The following is a 23,050-nucleotide window of genomic DNA, read 5'->3' on the forward strand; positions in this document are numbered from 1 at the left end:
TATAATTAGGAAGTCAAAAAGAAATATTCTCCACTGGGGGGCGCCTGTTGGCTGAGTCGGTGGCGGGTGTGACTCATGATCTCAGGGTTGTGCGTTCAAGCCCCATGATGGGTGTAGAGATTACCTAACATAAAATAAAATAGTTAAAGTCACAAAGATTTTTTTTAAAGATTTTATTTATTTATTTGAGAGAGAGAGAGAGAGAGAGAAACAGCATGAGAGGGGAAAGGGTCAGAGGGAGAAGCAGGCTCCCTGCTGAGCCAGGAGCCCTACGTGGGACTCGATCCCGGGACACCGGGATCATGACCCGAGCCGAAGGCAGTCGCTTAACCAGCTGAGCCACCAGGGCGCCCTAAAGTCACAAAGATTATGTATACTTTACCCCAATAAAAATAAAAAAATAAAAAAAATTCTCCCCTGGATCAAAAACTGGAGCAAATTTTTAATAATTTGCTTTTTTTTTTGAAAAGATCCAAGCTTTTATCATCAAAATAGAACTTCTAGGGTCTTAAACCTATAATTTATGTAATGGAGTCCTCCATGTTTTCTTCTGGGGCCTCTTTTTATTGTTTTTTTTTTTTTTTAAGATTTTATTATTTCCTTGACAGACACAGCGAGAGAGGGAGCACAAGCAGGGGGAGCAGCAGAGGGAGAGGGAGAAGCAGATTCCCTGCTGAGCAAGGAGCCCAAAGCAGGGCTCGATCCCAGGACCCCGGGATCAGACCTGAGCCGAAGGCAGACGCTTAACGACTGAGTCACCCAGGCGCCCTCCACAACACTTGTGGAGGAATGGGATTGTTTTGGGGGTGGTGCGTTGTTTGAGTGGGGTTCGGAGTTAGTGCTGTCGGCACACTGGCTGGAATGTCCATTTGTAGGAGATCTCGGCTGTGGACTGCATCCGGTCACTGGTTTCAGCCACGGTAGTGGCAGTTCTCTTCTGGCCTCTGTATCTCGACACTCAGGTTTGTCGCTCCAGAGCACCCTTGCTTGCTGTGTGTTACCGCTGCGTTTGGGGGCGCAGCCCTCCCGAGATGCCTGCAGGGGGCCGTGTGTCCGTCCGTGTCTTGTCTGCGGTGTCTGCCTGTGCGCTCACTGGCCTTGCTCTTTCTCGCCCACCGGGCGACCATGGCATCTGTGAAAGCAGGCCACCTGGCTGGGGGGCGCCACCGGGGTGTCCTGTAGTTGTGCCCATCCTGGGGGCCGCTCTGCGCCGGCCCTCACCGGTCCTGCTGCACGGGGGTATCTTGGAGAAAGAAGGAGATGTCCGCATCCAGGCCACGTGCCGCCCCAAGTCCCTCAGGAGATAAAGGGACAGTCTGGTCGATGCCGGGTTTTCTTCGAGCACATCTGGTTCAGGGCCACCTTCCTGTCCTGCGGCGCCTTCTGCATCTGTGGCACGCGTGCTCATCATTGGGGCACGGAGTGATTGCTTCGAGCCCTTGGTCTTCTCGGAGTCCAGAAGTACTGAACTTCAGTACAGTTTAAGTGGAACCATGTGAAAAGGCCATTTTTATGGGCAAAAATGTGTTGAAATGCCAGCACTTTGGTTTGGTTCATCCTAATAAACTTGTGTTGTACTTAAGTCTGTTGATCTGTGAGCACACATGGTCACTCCGATGAACCAGACGCTTACTTATGTAGCCTTTCCTGTTGACAAGCTGTTCTGGAATATTCCACGTCAGGCCTCCCCATCAGCACACCAGCTTCTGCTTTCTAGATGGGGAGGTTTGACCCTAAAGATGTTGAAAGGAACTTGCTCAGAAACATGCTCTTGTGTGTCACATGGGGAACTCAAACTCGGGAGTCCCGGGGGACACAGAGGCTGTTGCAGGCTGAGGGCTAGTGCGGGTGCACTCTGCCCCAGCCCTGACCTGGGTGCAATGGGGCAGAGGTGACCACACACGGGTGGGGTCTGGGTTTGCTTGGTCACTCTTGTTAGCAGTGGAGTTGCAGAATGGTTGGACTTCCAGAATAACGTCCTTCGGCGGACCACACAGCGCTGGCTAGAAATGTGGGAAGGCCGCCGTGGGCACGAGAGCTCCTGACCACCTCCAGCACATGGCACTTTACTCGGATCTTTTTGTGCTCGTGGCCGTTTGGATTTGGCCAGCAGTTTGAGGTGCTGCCTGTCTCTTACCCTTTTTAACAAACGGTAAACAGCTTCAGTGGGGTTTGCAGAAGGAAGCTGTGGTTTCTGGTCTTCCTGTTCATTCGCATATTTTTTTCAGAGGGAGGGCTAACATCTGACCATATTTTTCAACAAGATCAGAAGTGAACAGAGGAGAATGCACAGTAACTTTCGACAGAGGGGGAGGAACCAGAGCTCCTCCTCAGACTTTCCAGCGGGTGCCCCATGGAGAACGAGGTAGGTGCAAGTCCAGCAGGGAAGGAGCCGGCCGGAACGAGCCTGTGGGCCTGTTGGGGGTGTGTTCATGAGCCAGGGTGACCCAGGCCCACGATCCCTGCTTTGGGAAGAAGGGAGGAGGGTTCCCGCTGGCTTCCAGGTCTGAGAAGCGGTGGCTGGTGGCGGTCGGTGAACAGATGAGGAGGGCGCACCCATCTTAACCCAAGGAGTAGGAGGCCTATAGGTGTCCCATCTGCGGGGGAAGAGCAGGTTTCACGTGGATTTGTGGTTGGTTAGGACGCAGGATCTGAGTAGGAATGTGATTTAGGGAAAGGGTGAAGAAAAAGAGCCCACCATGCTGGTAGACATCCAGAATGTTGTCTGTGCCAGGACCCCACAGAAGGCGCCGTGCGTGTGCCCCCCGCGCAAGCCGTCGGGGCCCAGAGGTGGGGGCCTTGCAGTCCGGGGAAGGCTGGAGGGCGCGGCTGTGTCCTGCTGCTCCTGGGCCTCTAGCCCCTCAAACAGGTTCTTTTCCTGTTGGTGGGCACTTCGTACCAAAGATTTCTTTTTTTTTTAAGATTTTATTTATTTATTAGAGAGCGAGAGAGAGAGAGAGAAACAGCACGAGAGGGGAGAGGGTCAGAGGGAGAAGCAGTCTCCCCGCAGAGCAGGGAGCCCGCCATGGGACTCGATCCCAGGACCCTGGGATCATGACCTGAGCCGAAGGCAGTCGCTTAACGACTGAGCCACCCAGGCGCCCCCAAAGATTTCTTTAAAAGCTCATCTGTTGACCTGCATAGCCGAGAGTGCTGGTAGTTGATATTAAGATGAGCACTGGGGGTGAGTCTGGGTGGGGTTGCCTGGCTGGCTCCGTTGGAGGAGCCTGTGATTCTTGATGTCGGGGTTGTGAGTTCGAGCCCCACATGGGCTGTAGCAATGACTTAAAAATCTGAAAAATAAAAAAAGGTAGGCAGTGTTGCGGCACGGGTGTGCAAGAAGGTGCTCTGTGTCTAGAAGCTCGAGGGAGAGGATGTGCCACAGTGCCGAGTGCGCCTGCTGAGCTGCCCAGCGGGACAGAACCATGGCCTCAGGTTTCTGCTGAAACGGGCCTGCAGGCTGTTTGCCTGACCGCGGTGCCTCCCCCAGGCTTGACCACAGCCCTGCGCGGCCCTGACCACTGTGTGCAGCTGCCCGTCAGCTGGGCCCTGGGGAGGGACGGAGGCTCCCTCACGTTGCAAACCCAGGGTCGGGCACCTACCAAGCACTTGTTAGACATTTGCTGAATGCTGGACTTAAGGACACCCGCGGCCTTGCACTTGGAAAGTGTTCGGAGGCAGTTTTGTATTAACTAAAGGATCGGGTAAGATACGTCCTCGAGAACGTGTGGACCTGCACCAAGGCGCTCAGGGTGCTCCGCACAGTCCCTCGTCTCCTGGCTGCTGGGGACTCGTGCAGGGCACGTCGAGCCTAGCGCTGTGCGCACATAGCCAGCTGGTGTGTCGCCTCATGATTAACTCTGGTCTCCAAGTGGAGACTACTGCCCCATGAGTGGTTGTGCTGGTTCTTTCAGAGATGCATTGCTCGTTGTCAGTTAGATGCGCCGGCAGAGATGTTAGCCTCCGAGAATTTACGTAGGAGACACACTTGCTCAGAGCCCGGACGCCCCAGGTGAGCTGAGAAGCTGAGCTTCAGCCCGGCAAAGTCAAGGCCTCCTCTGGGAAATGCTCAGCAGCCAGACTGAGTGTTTAAGAGCGACCTTTTAGGTCCCCAACTTCAAAAGTGGTTTCAAGCACGGAATGGAAGATATTGTAAGAATAGGTAAGGATCTAGGGCTCGTTTCCAAGCCAGTCCAGAAAGTTCCCCTTGGTTGTGGAAGCGGCAGGTGTTCTCTGTGCCACAGAAGCCCCGCATCCCTGCCCCCACCCCGAACCTGGACCCTCAGGGCCTGTCTCTTCACAGAAGATTTAGGCTCAGGTGGACCCCAGGCCACACCCAGTGCCGGGCTCCATTCTTGAAGGGAAATCGTACTCAGCATCGTGCTCCTTCTGGGGGCTGAGTTTGTCCTTTGCCTTCTGGGGTCAGGGATTATGAGATCCTTTTGGTGATAACGATGGACATCAGCGGTCAGTAAAAATTCCTATTGAGCGAAGAAGGGGCGCTGGCACCGCTAGAAATGCTTTTAAAACTCGACGTCTTGATCTGCAGAATATTCCAGAAATTAAAGGATCTGTGATCGTGTTCGGGAACCCTGCTTCTGGGTCAGAACGTTCTGAATTGTCTCTCCATGTGTTTTCTTAGCCAGAACCTCACTTTACATTTTCACGTTCAAGAGCAACGTCCGTTCCCAAAGCCGGAGTGCCCTCTTGGTCCCGGTGTGTCTGGAGAGGCGGAGGGCCCTGCTTCCTGCAGCCGGCAGGGAACTCGCCGCTGACTCGAGCTCGGGTGGCAGTGGAAAGGGGCAGCTTTGCCACGATCCGTTTCTCTACCCAGTGGTTTCAGTGTGTTCCACTTTCTGGGAAAGCTCGTGCACCACTAAGGTAAAAGCCAGTGGTGCGGGGCCTTCAGGGCTCCGCACGGAGGCTGGAAGCGGTGCGCTCCCAGCTGTTCCCACCGGGCCGTGCTTGGCTGGCGGGTTGTGCATGGGGCCCGCAGGGCAGGCGCCCCCCGTGCCTCACGGGCTTGTGCCTTGTTGCCACGGTGACACCTTTAAAGGCAGGGCAGTTGCCACTAATGCACACCTCCGAGGCTGCAGGTTTTCATCATGCGTTCACTGCCTGTTCACCTGCTTTGGGCTCATTTCCCGGCCTGACTGTGCCCTCTTGGCCTAGGCGCTGTCTCGTTCCCCCATGGGGCCTTCCCCACGCCTGGGCAGCGTGGGCACCGAATGTGCGCTGACCAGCACTTACCCCTCCCCCAGGTGCTGGGGCCCCAAGGGGTGGTGGTGGAGGAGGACTGGGTGGGGCTCTGCCTCGGGAGTGGCGGCTCTTGGGCAGTAGGAGGCCTCTGGAGTGGGCTGTCCAGGTTTCCTCACGCTGCAGGGGCCGCACAGGGGCCGCTGACCCGCCCGCAGAGGGTCTGTCTTCAGGGTGGGCTGCAGGGCTGAGGCCCGGGGTCCCTCCCAGCACAGACCAGTCATGTGTGCTGACTGTAATTTTGTGAGCTGTACCTCATGCACAGAGGAGCGGCGTGGGTTGCGTGCGATCTGTGCATCTGGTGATTTGGCGTAGGCTTCACGGTCAGAGGCTGACCTTGCAAACCTGTCCTCTCCGAGTTGGTTTCCTGATGCTCCCAGGAGCAGAGGTGGAGAGACGTGGGAGAGCGCGTGTGAGTAGCTCTGTGTGCCGCTGGGTTCAGACTTACCCTCAGCCTGTGCCCCGGCTGCTCACGATCTGGGAGGGTGAGCCTTGTGGGGTCGCCAGGTAGAAATGGTGTGGGCACAGATATCTGCGTCTCTGTGACTCGTACGTTTCGAGAGGGTCAAGGTTTGCACGTGCCCACTGAGTCCTGGGGTGGCGTGCACGCGTCACAGGAACTGGGAGGTGCTCTGTGTACAGAAGGCAGGGGTCAGGAATGGCCCTGCTGACCGGGGTGCGGGCCAGAGAGGCAGCCCCAGTCCCGCGTGACCTGCCTGCCTGGGGTAGGGCTGGTGAAACATGGTGTTTGCTTTACCACATTTCCAGAGTCATTTTCTTTTCTTTTCTTTTCTTTTTTTTTTTAAGATTTTATTTATTTATTTGACAGAGAGAGAGAGAGAGACAGCGAGAGAGGGAACACAAGCAGGGGGAGCGGGAGAGGGAGAAGCAGGCTTCCTGCCGAGCAGGGAGCCCGATGTGGGGCTCGATCCCAGGACCCTGGGATCATGACCTGAGCCGAAGGCAGACGCTTAACGACTGAGCCACCCAGGCGCCCCCAGGGTCATTTTTAACTTAAAATATACTGTAGGTGTTTGGCCGATTGCAGGTGACCATTTACCACCAATCCTTGCGTGTGCCGCACACAGCGCCCACCTGCTCTGAGGCCCCAGGCTTTCACGCAGAGTACCCCCCACTCTTGGCCACACCTCTAAATTGTGCAGGGCTGAAACTCCCAGGGGTTGAAGAGAACGGAGCCTGGACAGACCCCAGGGGCAGGCAGGCTCCTCGGAGACGCTCCGTTCCTTCAGTGCGTCCGTGTGCCTGTGAGGCCCTGGGCATCTTGTCTCAGCTGAAGCGTGAACAGCTGTAGGCAGGAGCTGCTTTCATCCTTACATAAAGAACTTGCTGAGGTGGAAAATTGGAAAAATGAAGAGTAGAGAGATAAATAAGTGAAGCTCCGCGGGGACATCATCCAGCTTCGGTGGCAGCCTTAGCCCACTCACCCTGGAGGGGCTCCATGGAGGGGTGTGGGAGTGGGAACCAGGAGGTGCTCCAGGGTGTGTGGGTGGGGTGCTGCTCCAGGGAGGGGAGGGGTGCTCTAAGTCAGGGAGGAGATGCTCCCAGGCGGGGAGGTGGGGGGGAGTGCTTAAGGGCGGGGAGGGGGGTGACGCTGAAGAGCAGAGTATGCTGGTGGGTGCAGGTGGGCCCTGCAGCGTGTGCTGAGAGACCCCGAGGCCTTGACTGCCTTTGTGGGGGGTCATTACACCTGTTTACCCACCGCCTGTGAGGCTGACGGGTTGGTGAGGAGCCTCACGGCTTCAAAGGTCATGGCACTGGTTTGTGTGGGACTCGGCCTCTGGCTGAACTTCCCCATGCGCAGGAGAAAACTCATAAGGACCTTTCAGTGACAGAGGTATGTAGCTTGTCTCTGTTTTTCCTGTAAGCGTGGGTCCGAGCCGAGCCGGTGGGTCCTGGCTGCGGTCAGGCGCCGGGCCGTCTGGGCAGGTGGGCTGCCTCTTTGGTCTGAGGGGGACTTTGGGTCCCTTTGGGTTCCCTGCCCAGGCCGTGCGTTGGCATCTCATTTTCTCTGGTTTGCATTCCTTTGGGTTGGCTGGAAGCAGTGAGCCTGCATCTGTCCGTGTGCTGGTGTGCGGTGACCACGGCAGGTGAGGGGCTCCCTGGCAGAGTCCCAGGGAAGAGACACCAGGCCCGCTCCTGGGCCCCCTGGCTCACGCTCTGTTGGTTTACTTTGGTGGGAGGATTAGCCTCCATTGTGTGCATCGCCCAGTGTGGTCAGCACCCTGGGACAGTGAGGCCCTGGCGGTGGGAAGGGCATGCGGAGCGCAGGTGTGGACACAGGCAGTGGCTGGGCTCTTGGCTGATGAGCTGTATCCTTTGTTGAGGCCGTGCTGCCTGCTCCGGGGTCCTGGAGCAAAGGGACCTGCCGGAGCCAGGGGCTGGGGTGGCGCTACGTTGCTGTCTTCTGAGAGGATTCTCCCCCTTCCTGCCCTCTCCTGAGCCACGAGATTACTCGCCTGGAGAGTGCGCCCTTGCCCTTCCGAGTGGCCGAGAGCCGGTGGAGGACGGGTCCCCCACTCTGCGTGCCCGAGGTGGCACCGGCCCCTCCCCCAACCGCAGCTGGCATTCTCGGTACCGTCCTCCCTGGGCCACATGCGCAGCCCCTTTGCATGGGGACCGTGGTGGTGGCTCAGCCACTTTGGCTTGTGCGCCGTGGGGGCCGCGCGGAGCCTTCGTGAATAACGACCTCCAACCCTTGCCGTTTCTGCCTGCAGCCTGGAATTGTGTCGCCGTTTAAACGAGTATTCCTAAAAGGTGAAAAGAGTAGAGATAAGAAAGCCCATGAGAAGGTGACAGAGCGGCGCCCTCTGCACACTGTGGCGCTGTCCCTGCCTGAGCGCGTGGAGCCCGACAGACTGCTGAGCGACTACATCGAGAAGGAGGTGAAGGTAAGTCCGGCCGCCCGATGTGCCGCCCGCCCACACGCCGGCACTGCTGTGGCAGGTGACTGCTCACGCTCCACGTTCCTGTCTGCTGGCCCCATTTCCAGCTCTTTCTGTAGGAGCAGCCGCCTCCTTTCTCTCGTGGGCGGGTGTGTGTTTGTGTTCCGCGTGTTGTGGTCACGGCCGAGGGCGCGGGTCTCCCAAACCCTGTCCAGTCCTGTGCGCAGGCACCTGCGGATAAGCATGGCGCACCCGGCCCCCAAACACGCTGGAGTGAAAATGAGCCAGAGTGAGGGGCTGTGGCCTCGAGGTCGGGGGGGGGGGGTCCGTCAGGAGCATGGTGCCTACGCTTGGAGGGGGCGCCGGGGAAGGTCAGGGAGCGGAGTTCGCGGAGCCAGCCTGTACCGAGGGCTCTCAGAGGATGCAGAGTGGTCCAGGCCGACCCCCGGCCTGGGAGGGTGTGGGGTGGTTGGTGTCCTTGGAAGGGTTTCTGCTCTCGCCTGGCCATCAGGTGACAGGGGAGGTGGGTGGTGTCCCCGGCAGAGACAGGGGCTGGGGGGCTCAGGCGTGGGGCCACCTGGCACAGAGGAGGGTTGGAGCGACCCCAAGTGAAGACCACATGAAGCCAGCTTGTGTATGGAGTGGAGAGTCCCCTGCCCCTCTCCCTGCCAAGCCTCCAGAACGCCTGTCCCACACACGGGTGCCCAGGGTGCTTTCAGGGGGAAGCTGGGGTTACCGCCCACCAGCCTGAGCACAGCTGCGGCTGGTGATGCTGCCCGTGTGCGTGGCTTCTGTTGGGCAGCACGGATCCATACACGTTCAAGGACATAGAGCCCGCGACGAACACGAGAGGCAAGTGTGAATGTGGCCACAGCCACGCAGGGAACGGGGTGGGGGTGAATGTAACGTCCTCGGAGAGGTAAGAGCAGACTCGTGAACTCTGAAGCAACAGGCTCCACTTCTAAATAAAGAGATGCAGACGGGAGCTTTTGGAACAGGAGGTACGTCCATGTGTGTCTTGAAGTGTTCATTAGAGGGGTTGAACGGAAGTCAGGAAAGGCACCCAGAAAGAATGACCGGAAGGTGAAGAGAGAGGGAATTAGCGGGAGACAGAGCAAAAGGAGGTTGTAGGGTCGACCCAGGAGGCCCCCCAGGGGTGGAGGAGGAGAGGCGGCTTCCGGGCGGTGATGTGGGACCTGTCGCAGAGTGTGACCTCGCAGGATGAAGGGGTCCCGCCACGGTGACCAGGCCGACCCTGTTCTCAGGGAGCCACCAGAGGACATGCTGCCTCACAGCACGGGACACACATGAAGGCGGAGGCGTGGGTCCAGAGCCAGGGCTCCACCCAGAAAGCAGCCAGGAGGATTCCGGGTGCAGCGGAAGAGCCCAGGCCCTGGCGAGACTCAGGACCAGACCCGAGTGCCTCTGGGAGAGGGGACAGGATGTTTTTTATGTGTTTGGGTAGAGGCTGGGGAAGAACCGGGAAGAGTCAGAAACATGCCTGAGGACAGGGCAGGTGCGGGGAAAGGTGGCCCCTATTAAACCCCGAAAGATAAAAGTTGGGAATTTCTGCTTCCAGAAGGTGGGGTGCACATATGCGCCTCTCCCTGGGCCTCTTACTTGGCACAGCTACAATCCTGGATGTTGAGCATGCAGCGACCTTGAGCTCCTCTGCAAGGTGGACACAAGGGAAACCCACAGGGACCTGGGGTCCTAGGTGAGGCCCCCGGCTTCTCTTTGTCCTCACATATCCCAGGTGTGGAGTCGAAGAGGCCGGCAACCCAAAAACACAGACAGGTGTGGACAGACCCCAACGAAAGCCACTCTGTCTGGACAAAAGACCAGCAAAGCGGTGCCAGCCAAGGCCAGGCGGGGGCCAGTGCCCACCCCAGAGGAGGCCAGGCTGGGAGTAGGGACTTTCTTCCCTGATGAACCTGGGTGGGACTGGGGTGTCCGTGGGGTCGCAGGGGAGCCAGAATGCCCGCCATGACCCGTGGGAGAGAGCAGCCCCCTTGGTGGCAGCCGTGGGACCAGAGAGCGCTTTCCAGCACGTGCGTCGTCGGAGTCCTGGCTGGAGGGGCTGAGAAACTGTTCCAGGGAGTTGTGTCCGAGATGTCACTCATTTGGCAAAAGACCAATGCAGCGATTTAAGAAGTGGAGCGTACCGCAAGCAGGGCGAACCCGGAGCAGTTGACACCGATGCATCACCGTGAAACTTGTCAAGAGCAGAGCCAGAAGGTCTGGAGAACGGTGAGGAGAGTGCTTTATCCACGAGCAGAAGGGGGTGCCGGCAGCCGCAGGGCCTGCTAGCACTCGCACCAGCTCCTCAGGAGCCTCCCCCACCCCCGTTATGGCTGGAGGGCCGGCATGGCTGGCTCGGGTCGCTCTGTGACTACTGAGGACACTCGGGCTCTCGTCTGTAAGCTCCAGGCCCGCCTGCTCTCACTGGAGGATTCCCTCCCGTGTTCAGGGAATGGACGCCAGTGCTGCAGTCTCTTCTGGAAAGAGAAGGGGCGACCTTGCTCTGAAGGGGCACGGGGCTGGCTCGGGGTCCCAGGAGGGAAGCCATCACATCGACAGGCCAAGGTAGAAATCTGAAGGGGTCTTATCGGTTGATGGAGAAAAAACATCCAGCGCCCATTCATGATGAAAAAGTTCAGGAAAACAGGATGTGCGTATGAGCCACGATATGCGTCCAAAGTGGGCACCAAAATTAAAAATGAAATACCATTTACAGTTACTTCAGAAACAGAAAGACAGGTACAAATGGAACCCGACGTGTATGGGATTTCCTGAGCACACAGGGGCGCAGGGAGGCACGGATCTGCGTGTCGGGGAACTGCCGCATTGGCGGGTGGGGGACTCAACCAGGTTAGTGTGTCACATATCCCCAGACCCGTGCGCCACTCGATGCAATCCTTATCAAAATCCCAGCAAGCTTTTTGTAGATCCGAAGATGACTAAAATGTATATGGAAAGGGAGAAGAAGCAGAATCGCTGAAGAGGAAACAAGAGGAGCCAGGCCGTCTGCTCTCATGCCGTGTCAGCAGACGGACCTACGCGGAGGTCAGCGGGATGGGGTCGAGAGCCTGAAGAGCACCCACACTGACATGCCCCGCTGGATTTTGACAAAGGTGCAGATGTAGCGTTAACAGGGGAGGGACAGTCTCAGCACGGTGCCGGAGCTGCTGGCCACCCGCAGAGGAAACGTGACCCTCAGCCCACGCTCTACACCTGTATGTGCAAAAATTCACTTGGGATGGACTGGAGCTGGCCGAGACGCTGCGGGCACAGGACAGGCAAACCCCTTCCTGGAGTATGCATCCGTCCTCACCAGGAGAGAGCATTTCCCTCTGCAGGGCTGACCAGCCACCCAGAGCCTGGTTGGCCCCCTCGAGGGACAGCGCCTTTTGGGGCCACAGAGTCTGCCCCTGGGACAGGGACTGTGTGCATTGGCCTGTTCCCAGCTAGGTGAGCCCAGCTTGGCCTCCGCCTTCCATCAGCTGCGCGTGGGCTGAGCTAACGGGGAGGGCCTCATACGTCTCTACAGGGTCCCGCGGCTCTGGGGTAGGACCATGACTGTGCTTTGCTCCATCCCGGATGGTGGATGGGAATGGCTCCTGGCGGCTTTGGAGAGGAATGTGTTTGTCCCGTGAGCTCACCTTCTCTCACAAAGAATCTGTCTAGCTCCCTCCCACGGCCGTGGCCACGGCCACGGCCACGGCCCAGCAGTTCTGCAGAGCCAGGCTGGGCATGAGGTGGAGCCCGCCGTCCCCGCGCCACGTAAGTGTTAGGAGGGCAGCTCGCATCTCTGCTGTGGCCACTGGCAGTGACACTGTTCCTGCTTTGGAACCGTGGCCAGGGGCAGCAGCGGGATGAGTTTCAGGGGCTGCCACGTGGCCTTTTGTACGGCAGTAGCTCCCGCATTCTGGAGGCTGCTAAGTACACCTGCTCCTGTTACATGGGGGACGTGGGTCTGGCTGCCGAGGACGCGCTGTGTGCACATCTGGGCCCAGCCCCTGCGCCCCCGTACCGGCAGGACCTTGTGGGCCGCCCAGGTCCCAGGGTGCTGGCACCGTCTCTAAGCCTCCCTCCAGGGACTCTGGGGGCATCTCTGCAGCGTGTCTGCCAGGCACTGCAGGTGCCTTCTCCTGGGGCTCCGTCTCTCCTTCAGCCAGTTTTTGGGGCTGGGACCCATGTCAGGGATTGATCCTTTATGCCCGAGCTGTGCACTGGGTGGTGTCCTCGTGTGTGCAGTAGGTGGCTCCCGTGGGCTCCGTGGCCCCCGCAGGCCACACCCCACTGCCCCTCCGCGGCCACTCCTGCGGCTCCTGCCACACTGCCTGGCGCTGCTCCCCGGGGTCTGTTGCCCCCTCGCTCCCGGTTCTGTGAGCGTCTCCTGCTGTCAGCTGCACCTTCTCGGAGCTGCTTGTCCTCCAGAGTAGGGTGTCTTCCCGGCCCTCCCTGGGAGCAGGGGGAGCAGCGGCGTGGGGTTCCCTGTCTTACACGGGTGGACCCACCTCTGAGCCTTTCCAAGCTTTCACCCACAGTTTGCCACGGCCGCTGTGTGTGTGTGTTTGTGTGGTGTCGTCTGTCTTCCAGCAAGTGGGGATGGCCACTTGTGCAGGCCTGCCGTGTTGAGAAGTTGTGCACCCGCCCCGGTGTCCCCGACTCCGTGTGAACACCCTGCCCTTCCTTCCATCAGGTCTCTCTCTGCTGCGGGGATCTTGCCGACTGAGGCCACTGGTGGGTGGATGTTGTCGGGGGGCCACCTTGGGGTCAGTATAAAAAGGGACTTCTGTTGTGTCCCGTCGGCAGTGATTTTTGGAAGCACTTTCTGTGTTTGGAGCTGGAGCGTGAGCTCACCAGCATGCCTCTGCGCCGGCTGTGGTCCCCGTACGGCGGCAGGAGGGCAGTGGGGTGAGTGGTGCCCGAGACGGTCTGACTGTCTCATCTCCCACCTCGCCGATGCCGGAGCCATTGACAGATGTGACTGCTAGTCACGCGTCCCCTTGGGGCCTCTCACGCTTCGTCACGTTCACCCCTCTGTGGCTCTGCCCCTGACGTGCTGTGATTTGTTGCTCGGCCCGGCGCCCCACGCCATTTCCCCCGCGGGGGGTGTGGGCCAGCCGCTGCTGACCTTGTAGGGGCGCGGGCGTCCATTAGGGGACCTTTCAGGACAATGGGACGGGTGTGGTAAGCCCTGTCCAGCAGGCACACCTTGTCTCATCTGGAATTGTAACAAGGATGACAGCTGCAATGAAAATGTTGTTTTACCAAGAATTACGTTACCGTGAAGCAAATCTCAAATGAATGGCGGCTCGCCTTCCTATGAAGGAAGTAGGATCCTCTCCAGAGATGTGCTAGCTGGGTTTGCAGCGCGGTGGTGCTAAGAGATAAGGAAGAGATGGGTGACATCACCCCCCCTCCAAGGCCACGCGGTGGGGGCAGTCCCCGTGCGGTCCTGCACATGCGCACCAGGGCACTGTCCTTTCCGCAAAGCACTGAAATCGGGAGTGACCATTCACAGACAGGAGCCTGCTGCTTAGGGTTCAAAAAGTTGTGAGCAAATGAAATTGAGTAAAGCTAATAAGATAATTTTTTATTGCAGTAAAATATACACGGCAGGGGCGCCTGGGTGGCTTCAGCTCAGGTCATGACCCGCATCGGGCGCCCTGATCAGCCGGGAGTCTGCTTCTCCCTCTGCCTCTGCCGTTGCCCCCAGCTCGTGTGCTGTCACTCTTGTCAAATGAATAAATTAAATATTTAAAAAAATATATATATACACGTGACAAAATTTGTCATTGTAACCCATTTTGACCACTAATTTAAGTGTGCGGTTCTGTGGCATTAAGCGCGCTCATGTTGTGCGGCCACCACCGTCCATGTCCGGAACGTTCTCATCTCCCCGAACGGAAGCTCTGTCCCCATGAAACCCCAGCCCCCGTCCCGTCCCCTGGCACCGCCCACTCTGCTCTTTCTGTGGATCTGACCGCTCTGGGGACCTCGTGCACGCGGAGTCACGCGGTGTGTCCTGTGACTGGCTCTTTCCGCTCAGCCTCACGCCCACCTGTTGCAGCAGGTGTTGGAACTTTCTTTTTAACACTGAGCACGACTCTGGTGTATACATACCCCCATTTCACTGATCGTTCATCCATCGCTGAGCGTGGCAACGTTTCCGTAGTTTTTGACTATTGTGACTGTGACCGTGGAGGCACAAGTATGTGTTCAGTCTCTGCTTTTGCTTTACTGTTCTTGTCAAGTAGGTTACATGCCCAGCGTGAGCCCGGCGTGAGGCTTGAACTCATGACCCTGAGATCAAGAGCCGGAGGCTTAGCCACCTGAGCCACCCAAGCGCCCCTTGCTTCCTTGTGACAATACATGTAACAAAGTTTCCCATCTTAACGTGCACAGTTTGGAGCATTAAGTACGTTCGTGCTGTTGGGTGGGCATCACCCATCCGCCTCTGTCTGTAACTCTTTTCCTCTCGTAAACCTGAAGCTCTCCCAACACAAAAACTCCCCCTCCCCCAGCCCCTGCTAGCCACCGCTCTAGTGGGAGTCTGAGCACTCTGAAATTACATGGGAAAAAGACAAAATATTTTTGTCAAGGGATAAGATAGTCCACTGAAAACTTATTCACAATTCCACTGTAAACATTAATAAACGTTAAAATATTTGCATAATTCTGTGCTCAAAAATCCTATAAAAAGTGGAAGACTTATTACAACTGTAGTTTTCAGTCAACTACACTTCCTTTCACAATTTATTTTGTCCCATTTACACCTTTAAACCTGGGCACACTGCTGAACATATACTTTGGCAGTTCTAAACAACAGGTGCTTCCACAAAAATAAAACAACAACAACAATAAAAAAAACCCACAACATACACCCCCTGCTCACCTCGTATAAGTGGAATCATACAGTATTTGTCTTTTTGCGACAGGCTTATTTCACTTGCATAATGTCCTCAAGGTCCATCCCTGCCATGGCACACTGCAGGATTCCCTTCCCGTTCCAAGGCTGAGTCACGTTCCACTGTGTGGTTGGACCACAGTTGGTTTCGCCACTCATCCATCGATGGACACTGGGTTGCTTCCATGTTCTGGTTATTAGGAATGACACTGCTGTGAATGTGGGTGATTTCTTTGAGATCCTGCTTTCAGTTTTTTTAGGTGTCTACCCAGAAGTGGAATTGCTGGGTCATACAGTGATTCTTTTTTCAGTTTTTTTTTTTAAGATTTTATTTATTTATTTGACAGAGAGAGAGACACAGCGAGAGAGGGAACACAAGCAGGGGGAGCGGGAGAGGGAGAAGCAGGCTTCCCGCGGAGCAGGGAGCCCGATGCGGGGCTCAATCTCAGGACCCCGGGATCATGACCTGAGCCGAAGGCAGACGCTTAACGACTGAGCCACCCAGGCGCCCCTTATTTTCTGTTTTGATAGGAGCCATCAGAATGGGTGTGTGAAGTAGTCTCTCGTTGTGGCTTTGATTTGCATCTCCCTAATGACTAGTGCTGTTGAGCATCTTTTCATGTGCTTATTGGCCATCTGTATATTTTCTTCAGAAAAATGTCTGTTTTAAGTCCTTTGCCTATTTTTTAAACAGGTTGTGTAGTTTTTGGTTGTTGAGTTATAGGAGTTCTTTATATATTCTGGATATTAACTGCTTATCAGACGTACGGTTGCGAATACCGGCTCCCATTGGTTGGTTGTCATTGTACTTTATTGATTATGGTCTTTGATGCACAAATGTTTTTAATTTTGGGGAGGTCCAGTTTATCTGTTTTCTTTTATTGCCTGTGCTTTTGGTGTCATAACCAAAAAATCATTGCCAAATCCAGTGTCATGAAGTTGTTTCTCTGTTTTCTTCTAAGACTCTTCAGAGCTTTAGGTCTTACATTTAGGTGTTTGATCCATTTGAATTAATTTTTGTATGTGGTGTGAGGTAAGAGACCAACTTCATTCTTCTCTGTGTGGAACTCTAGTTTTCCCAGCACCATTTGTTGAAAAGACTGTCCTTTCCCTATTGATGGTCTTTGCTGCCTTGTCAAAAATCAGCTGACCATGTATGTGAGGGTTTCTTTCTGGACTGTGTTTTGTTTCATCGGTCTGTATGTCTCTCCTTCTACCAGTACCATATTGTTTGGTTATAGCTTTGTAGTAAGTTTGAAATGAGGAACTGTGAGAATAGATGAAATTTAATACTCATCGATGTAAACAGGCATTTGCATTTGGTTTACACACACGCATAAGAAGCAGATGGAAAGGCACTGGCCAGCTGCAGCTCTGTGGAAATGTACTGGAATGTTCATTGGTGAGAAGCTAACTATGAGCCAGTGGTTACATGGGCTGCTTATTTATTCTTAAACTGCTCTTTAAGAGGGAGATTCTCAGCCCTAGAGAGGGTGGGGAAACCAATGCACAGTTTAGCTTTATTTCCTCTCCCTAGCCCCCAACTTCGAGGAGGTGAAATATAAAACTTTTCAGAATGAGTGTATGTCTCCTACAGAGCTGCCCAGCCCACACGGATAGTTGTTGAAAGCAGCTTTCCTGAAGTTTCAGCCGCTTGACTTGTACCTGCCGCTGTGTTCTGGGTGCACTGCAGCCAGCTGCTCTTCTGTGTGAGCGGGCAATTGATTGCCTGGCACAGCCTTGGGCCGACCAACTTGGGCCACTGTGTTTACCTTACTTGCACTTGGTAATCCCCAGAATGACCTGCCTGTTTGGTTCCTCAGTCAAGAGAGAGCATCTGCAAATAAACACAGCTTGATTTCTTCCTTTCCAATCTCTACCTTTTATTTCTTTTTCTTGTCTCATTGCATTAGCTAGGACTTCTGATACAGTGTTTGAAAAGCAGTGGTGCGATGGGCGCCTGGGTGGCTCAGTCGGTTAAGCGACTGCCTTTGGCTCAGGTCATGATCCTGGGGTCTGGGATCGGGTCCCACATCGGGCTCCCTGCTCCGCGGGGAGTCTGCTTCTCCCTCTGACCCTCCCCCCTCTCATGTGCTCTCTCTCTCTCTCATTCTCGCTCTCAAATAAATAAATCTTAAAAAAAAAGAAAAGCAGTGGTGAGAGAGGACATCCTTGTTTTACTCCTGATCTTAAGCAATCTTCAAGCATCTCACTTGTTAATTAGGACGTTAGCTGTAGGTATTTTTACCTGTTCTGTATCACTTTGAGGAAGTTTCTTTCTGTTCCTCATTTGATGAGAGTTTTTGTCATGAATGGGTGTTGGATGTTGTCGGATGCTTTTTCTGCGTCTGTTGATCTGATCGTATGATCTCTCTTCTTTAGACTGTTGATGTGTGATGGATTACATTAATTTATTTCTGAATTTTGAATCAGCCTTGCCTTCCTGGGGTGAATACAACTTGGTCGTCGTGCATGTTTATTATCTTTGTATAAATATCTTTATACCTATTGGATTTGATTTGCTAATATTTTGTTGAGGATTTATGTTTATGAGAAATATCGATCTGTAGTTTTTCCTTTCTTGTAGTATCTTTGATTTTGATACTAGGCTCATGCTGCCTCGTGGGATAGGTTAGGATATTTTCTCTGTTTTTATTTTCTGGAAGAGATTATAGAGACTTGGTATCATTTCTTCCTTTAGTGTGTGGTAGAATTTACCCCTGAACCTGTCCAGGCCTGGTGCTTTCTGTTTTAGGGGGTTATTAATTCAATTTCTTTAATAGATCATATGCCTACTCAGATTATCCATTTTTTAATGTGTGTTTTGATAGTTGTGTCTTTCTTCCTTTCTTTCTTTTTCTTTCTGATTTTATATTCATGAAAGCAACCTTCTGATAATGGGTTTTTTAAAAAAAATTATTTATCTATTGAGGCTCCCCGCGGAGCAGGGAGCCCGACACGGGGCTCGATCCCAGGACCCTGGGGCCGTGACCCAAGCTGAAGGCAGACGCCCGACTGACTGAGCCACCCAGGCGCCCCTAAAGATTTTATTTATTTATTTGGCAGAGAGAGCAAGAGAGCAGAAACAGGAGGAACAGTAGAGGCAGAGGGAGAAGCAGGCTTCCCACGGAGCAGGGAGCCTGACGAGGGGCTCGATCCCAGGACCCTGGGATCACGATCTGAGCCAAAGGCAGCTGCTTAACCATCTGAGCCACCCGGGTGCCCCTGCAGTTGTGACTTTCAAAGAACTCCACTGTGATTTGAGAACACACTGTGTATGGTTTCTAGTCTTTTAAATTTGTTAAGGTGTGTTTTATGGCCCAGAATGTGCTGTTTCTTGGTGAACGTTCATGTGAGCTTAAGAAGAACGTGTATTCTGCAGCTATGGGATGAGGTAGCCTATAGATATCAACTATACCCTGCTGGTTGAGGGTGTTGGGTTCACCTGTGTCCTCACTGATTTTCTGCCTGCTGGCTTTGTCCATTTCTGATAGAGAGAGCTGTCTTAAAGTCTCCAATTGCAATTGTGGATTCATTTATTTCTCCTTGCAGTTTTATCAGTCTTTGCCTCGTGTATTTTGATGCTCTGTTGTTAGGTACATACATGTGAAGGATTGTCACATCTCAGAGAACTCTTTTCATTAAGTAGGGTCCCTCTTTAAAGTGGCTTTCCTGTGGGCAACATGTAGTTGGGTCTTGAATTAACAAAAAATTTTTTTAGGGGCACCTAGCTGGCTCAGTTGGTAGAACGTATGACTCTTGATCTCAGGGTCATGAGTTTGAGCCCCATGTGGGGTGCAGAGATTACTTAAATAAAACTTAAAAAAATTAAAACATTTTTAGTGAGCTCTGTGCCCCACATGGGGCTTGAACTCACAACCCTGAGATCAAGAGTGTGTGTGCATGCTCGTGTTCTCTCTCAAATAAATATAAATAAATCTTAAAATCCCTCAAATTTTGTTTGTGGGAGAAAGTTTTTATTTCTCCTTTGCTTGAAGGACTGGTTCACTGGATACCGAATTGCAGGTTGGTGGGTTTCTATCAATGCTTGAGTGTTTCATTCCTCTCGTGCTTACATAGTTTCTGAAGAAAAGTCCAATATCATTCTTTTTAGAGTATTTTTATTTATTTTTGCGAGAGAGAAAGAGAATGAGCAGGGGTGGGGAGGGGCAGAGAGAGAAGCAGACTCCCCGCCGAGCAGGGAGCCTGATGTGGGGCTCCATCCCAGGACCCTGGGATCATGACCTGAGCCGAAGGCAGACGCCGAACTGACTGAGCCCCACAGGCGTCCCCAGTCGCACTGCTTTAAACTTTGGGTCTGGTGACGCCTGAGAACAGCCCTGCCATGTCTGTGTCTGGTTCTGGTGCTTGCCCTGCCTGTTCGGATGGCGTTTTCAGCTTTTGGCATGCCTTGTCGTCAGCTGGACATGATGCACGGGGTAACAGGAATGGCGGTGGATGGGCCTTCCGCGTGAGGCCGTGGGCTCACCTGGCTGGAGGATGACTGTGGGGAGGGGTGCGCTCTCCCGTCCTGTGGTCAGTGTGTCTCGGTTCCTCCAGGGAGCCTATGCCCCTGGACTGTGACGGCCACACGTGCTTCTCGCTGTTTCCCCCTTTAGGCAGGAGCTGGGTATTTCCGTCCCTGGCAGAACTAGTTCGCTTGAGGAAGGGCCCCTGTTACGGATAACAGTCCTCATAGTGCGGTACATCGGCAAGTATGGGAGCGTCTCCTGAGCCAGTAGAGGCTGCTCCAAGAATTCAGAGCACACTTCCCCGCGGAGGGGCCCCCCACCCCCCGCAGCCAGGCCAGCGGGCCTGGTGATGGAAGGCGGAAGCCAAGCCGTGTTCTCTGTGTGTCCACGATGGTCTGGGCTGATCTTCCCTTTCTCATGGCAGCTTCTCTCCTCACTTTCTTGCAGTACTTAGGTCAGTTAACGTCCATACCAGGATACCTGAATCCCTCCAGTAGGACCGAAATCCTGCATTTCATAGACAATGCAAAGGTAACCCCATCCTTCTGCCCCCTGGCCTGTGATACCTCCTAACCCCAACCTCTGACCCTCAGTCTGCTCCAGCTCCCAACTCTGACCTCGGACCCTCGTAGCCCGACACCGGCTCTTGGTCCTCTGCCACTGGACCTTCACGGCTGGGAGGGAGGACCCTGTCCCGTCATATCATAGGTGTGCTTGGCTCTTGGGCCATAAAGACTGAGCCTGTCTGAACGTGAACTTGATTCTCTAGGCTTTGCTCCTTGTGGTTTTGGGCTGTTTTCAGAATTCACATTTTCCAGATATGTAAAGCACACACCACAGGTCTGAATCAGAGCAGCTCTAGAAGCAACAGAGCTCCTGGAGCAGGCGTGGCGGGGCGTAGGGAGAGTGCTGGCCTGCGCACGGTGCAGGGTTCCCGGGGGCCATGCGGGCCTGCATTTCTGATGCGCTGCATCCCTTCCAGAGAGCCCACCAACTCCCCGGACAGTTGACCCAGGAGCATGATGCTGTGATCAGCCTGTCTGCCTACAACGTCAAGCTGGCCTGGCGGGACGGGGAGGACACCATCCTCAGGGTCCCCATCCATGACATCGCTGCTGTGTCCTACGTGCGGGATGACGCCTCACACCTGGTGGTCCTGAAGACAGGTATGGACCCGGGGGGATCGGGGTCAGGGGTCCTTGGCAGGAACAGCCCACATCTTTGTTCTCAGGAGTGAGTCTGGGAATTTAGCGGAGCTCTGGACACAGTTTCTCCAGCATTGGGTCAGCTGCCACCTGAGAGGGGGCCTTCGCTCAGCCCCACCAACATGTGGGCCCTGCCTTTGGCCACAGGCTTCCCAAAGCTGGGTACAAAGAGACCGGACCATTGTGGAGCTCCTGGTCCGAGAGACGTCCTGAGCATGTCCTCGTAAGAGAGTCAGGAGCAACCTTAAACCAGGCACTGGCCCCCAGCCCCCTGCCTCCGGTCCACCTCCCCCCCCCCCCCGGGGTTGGGAGCCCAGTGTCACCTCCAGGGCTCTCCAGATGAGCGGCCCCCCCCCCCCCCCCCACTGCCACAGCCGCTGCCTGGTGTCAAGTCACTGAGACACGAGGAGAGACATCATGCCCCTCCGGGTGGGGTTCTGAGGTTGGCGCTGCAGTACTGAGCTTGTCGCAGGCTCCTTTGGGTGTTCTGGAGCCGGATCGGGTCCTGAAGCCATTCATTTCCAAAGGGCCCGTGGCGGGGGCCGAGGGGGGCTCAGGCAGTGCAGAGGGAAACTTGTTTTTCCGCCTGAGGTCAGCAGTTCATGGCAGATCCGAGAGATTTTCTTAAGAGCCAGGCCCTGGTGAGCCTCCTCACGTGACCCCTTGAGCTTGGGGGGCTCTCACGGCACAGATCCGGTAGGGATGCTGCGGGCCCACCCACACCCCTCTGTTCTCTGCTTATCCCTCATTTCCCTTTGGTGAACATCTACTGTTGAATGATGGGCATTACTTTAGTTTGAACAACACAAAGGTGCCCATATGTAACCGTTTTAATGTAAAAAAATGGCTCAAACTAGCAGAAAGCCTGGCACATGGATTACCTGGTGTAACCTCCAGCTCCGTGGTGAGGAGGACCGTGTTCTCCCACTTCACAAATGGAGTAGCAGAGCAGAGAGGTTGAGTGACTGGCGGGGGGCCCTGTGGGGTGGTGGCGGGGCCGGCAGCCTGGGAAGTGGCTTCATCAGGGCTCCTGCCATTGCCTACCTGGGGGCGGACGGTCCCGCAGGAGGCCCGAGGTCTGGGGCATCCTGAGGGACAAAAAGAAATGGGAAGACTGACCTCTGACCAGCGCCTGCAGCTGTGGAAGCTGGGGGGTGGGGAGCTGGGCCCCCCCTGGTTTGTTGTGTGGTGGGACACGTATCAGTGTTATCATTAGAGCAGATTGCTAAGAAAGGGGTAACAGATTTTTTGCGAGGGAGAGAATGAGCTCTGTAGGAGATGCTTTGCAAAATGAGACGGGAACCGGGACCCAGAGCTTTGAGAGCTTCTGAGTTAAAGGAAGAGAAGGAATCCCTGTGTCCTGGTACCCTCCTCATTTTAGCAGATGGTCCGCAGACCGTGAGCCTGCGCGTCTCAGTGGCCCCAGCGTGCTGTGTGTGGGATCCGGCACGTAGGGGTCCTAGTGTGCTGGCCGTGACGGCTCATGTGTGTTAAGTGCCTACCGCGCGCAGCACGTGTGTGCACCTCTGCGGGCCAGGCTGCGTCGGTGCCTGGGGCAGTGTGTGGGGGGTGGGCGTGTGGGGTCCGGGCTTGGCTGCAGGGGCTCCGTGTGGTGGGCATTGCTTGGAGGGCAGGTGACCCGATGTCCGGGCGCAGCCGGGCGGGGCAGACTGTGCAGACACGGAGGGTGTTTCTGCGGGTGTCGGACCGCACATGGGGGATCTGAAGCCAGAGCTGTGAGGGCAGCCTGCAGGACTACGACCGGGAATATGCCCACGTCACACAATGCTGGGGGCCGCAGAGCTCCTTAAAATGTTCTGGTGGCCACAGTAAAGGGAGTAAAAGGAAGCAAGTGAAGTCAGTGTTAAGAATGTATTTTATTCAGTCCTTCATACCCATGCATACCAATGTGGCGCCCATGCATAACCAGCATGACCGTTATTAACAAGGTGTGCCCTGTCTTCTTTGTACTTCCCCTGAGACCCTGTGTGTAGTCTGCACTCCGCACACGGCACCGTGTGGACTTGCCACATTTCATGTGCTCAGGGCCTATGGCCTGTGGCCGCCGTGGGGCGGTGCAGTCCTGGGGTCTGACGGCGGTGTTCGTGGGGCTCACGGGGTGCCAGGCCCCGGGCTCTGCGGGCACGCCCGTCCCGAGTGTGGCTTCTGCCTGGTTCCCGGCTCCCAGCCATGTCTGAGCTCCAGGTGCCCTCCGTGCTGGCGTGGGCCTGTCCGGAGATACCCCAGCATCAGGGGGAATGTGAGCTTCACTTCCAGCTCCTGCTCCCCGGTCAGCTG

The 23,050-nt window shown here is 55.2% G+C and overlaps 1 protein-coding gene across 6 annotated transcripts in view; it reads left to right on the forward strand.

Annotated features, from left to right (window-relative positions):
- Positions 1-23,050, forward strand: part of CCM2 (CCM2 scaffold protein) — a 47,668-nt gene that overhangs the window by 19,546 nt on the left and 5,072 nt on the right. Inside the window, exons 1-5 of one of the 6 annotated variants that reach the window (XM_028108952.2) lie at positions 640-2,119; positions 2,229-2,365; positions 7,992-8,165; positions 19,995-20,078; positions 20,530-20,713. In XM_028108952.2, coding sequence (XP_027964753.1) covers positions 2,354-2,365; positions 7,992-8,165; positions 19,995-20,078; positions 20,530-20,713 — 454 coding nt within the window. In that variant the 5' untranslated portion in view covers positions 640-2,119; positions 2,229-2,353. Of the gene's footprint in view, positions 1-639; positions 2,366-7,991; positions 8,166-19,994; positions 20,079-20,529; positions 20,714-23,050 lie in introns of those variants that run through there. The other 5 variants (XM_028108951.2, XM_028108950.2, XM_028108955.2 and 2 more) reach the window with 5 other exon arrangements.

The sequence above is a fragment of the Eumetopias jubatus genome, unplaced genomic scaffold (assembly GCF_037043125.1).
Source record: "Eumetopias jubatus isolate StellerSeaLion01/CBP00866 unplaced genomic scaffold, mEumJub1_p1.0 scaffold_14, whole genome shotgun sequence".
Lineage (NCBI taxonomy): Eukaryota > Metazoa > Chordata > Mammalia > Carnivora > Otariidae > Eumetopias > Eumetopias jubatus.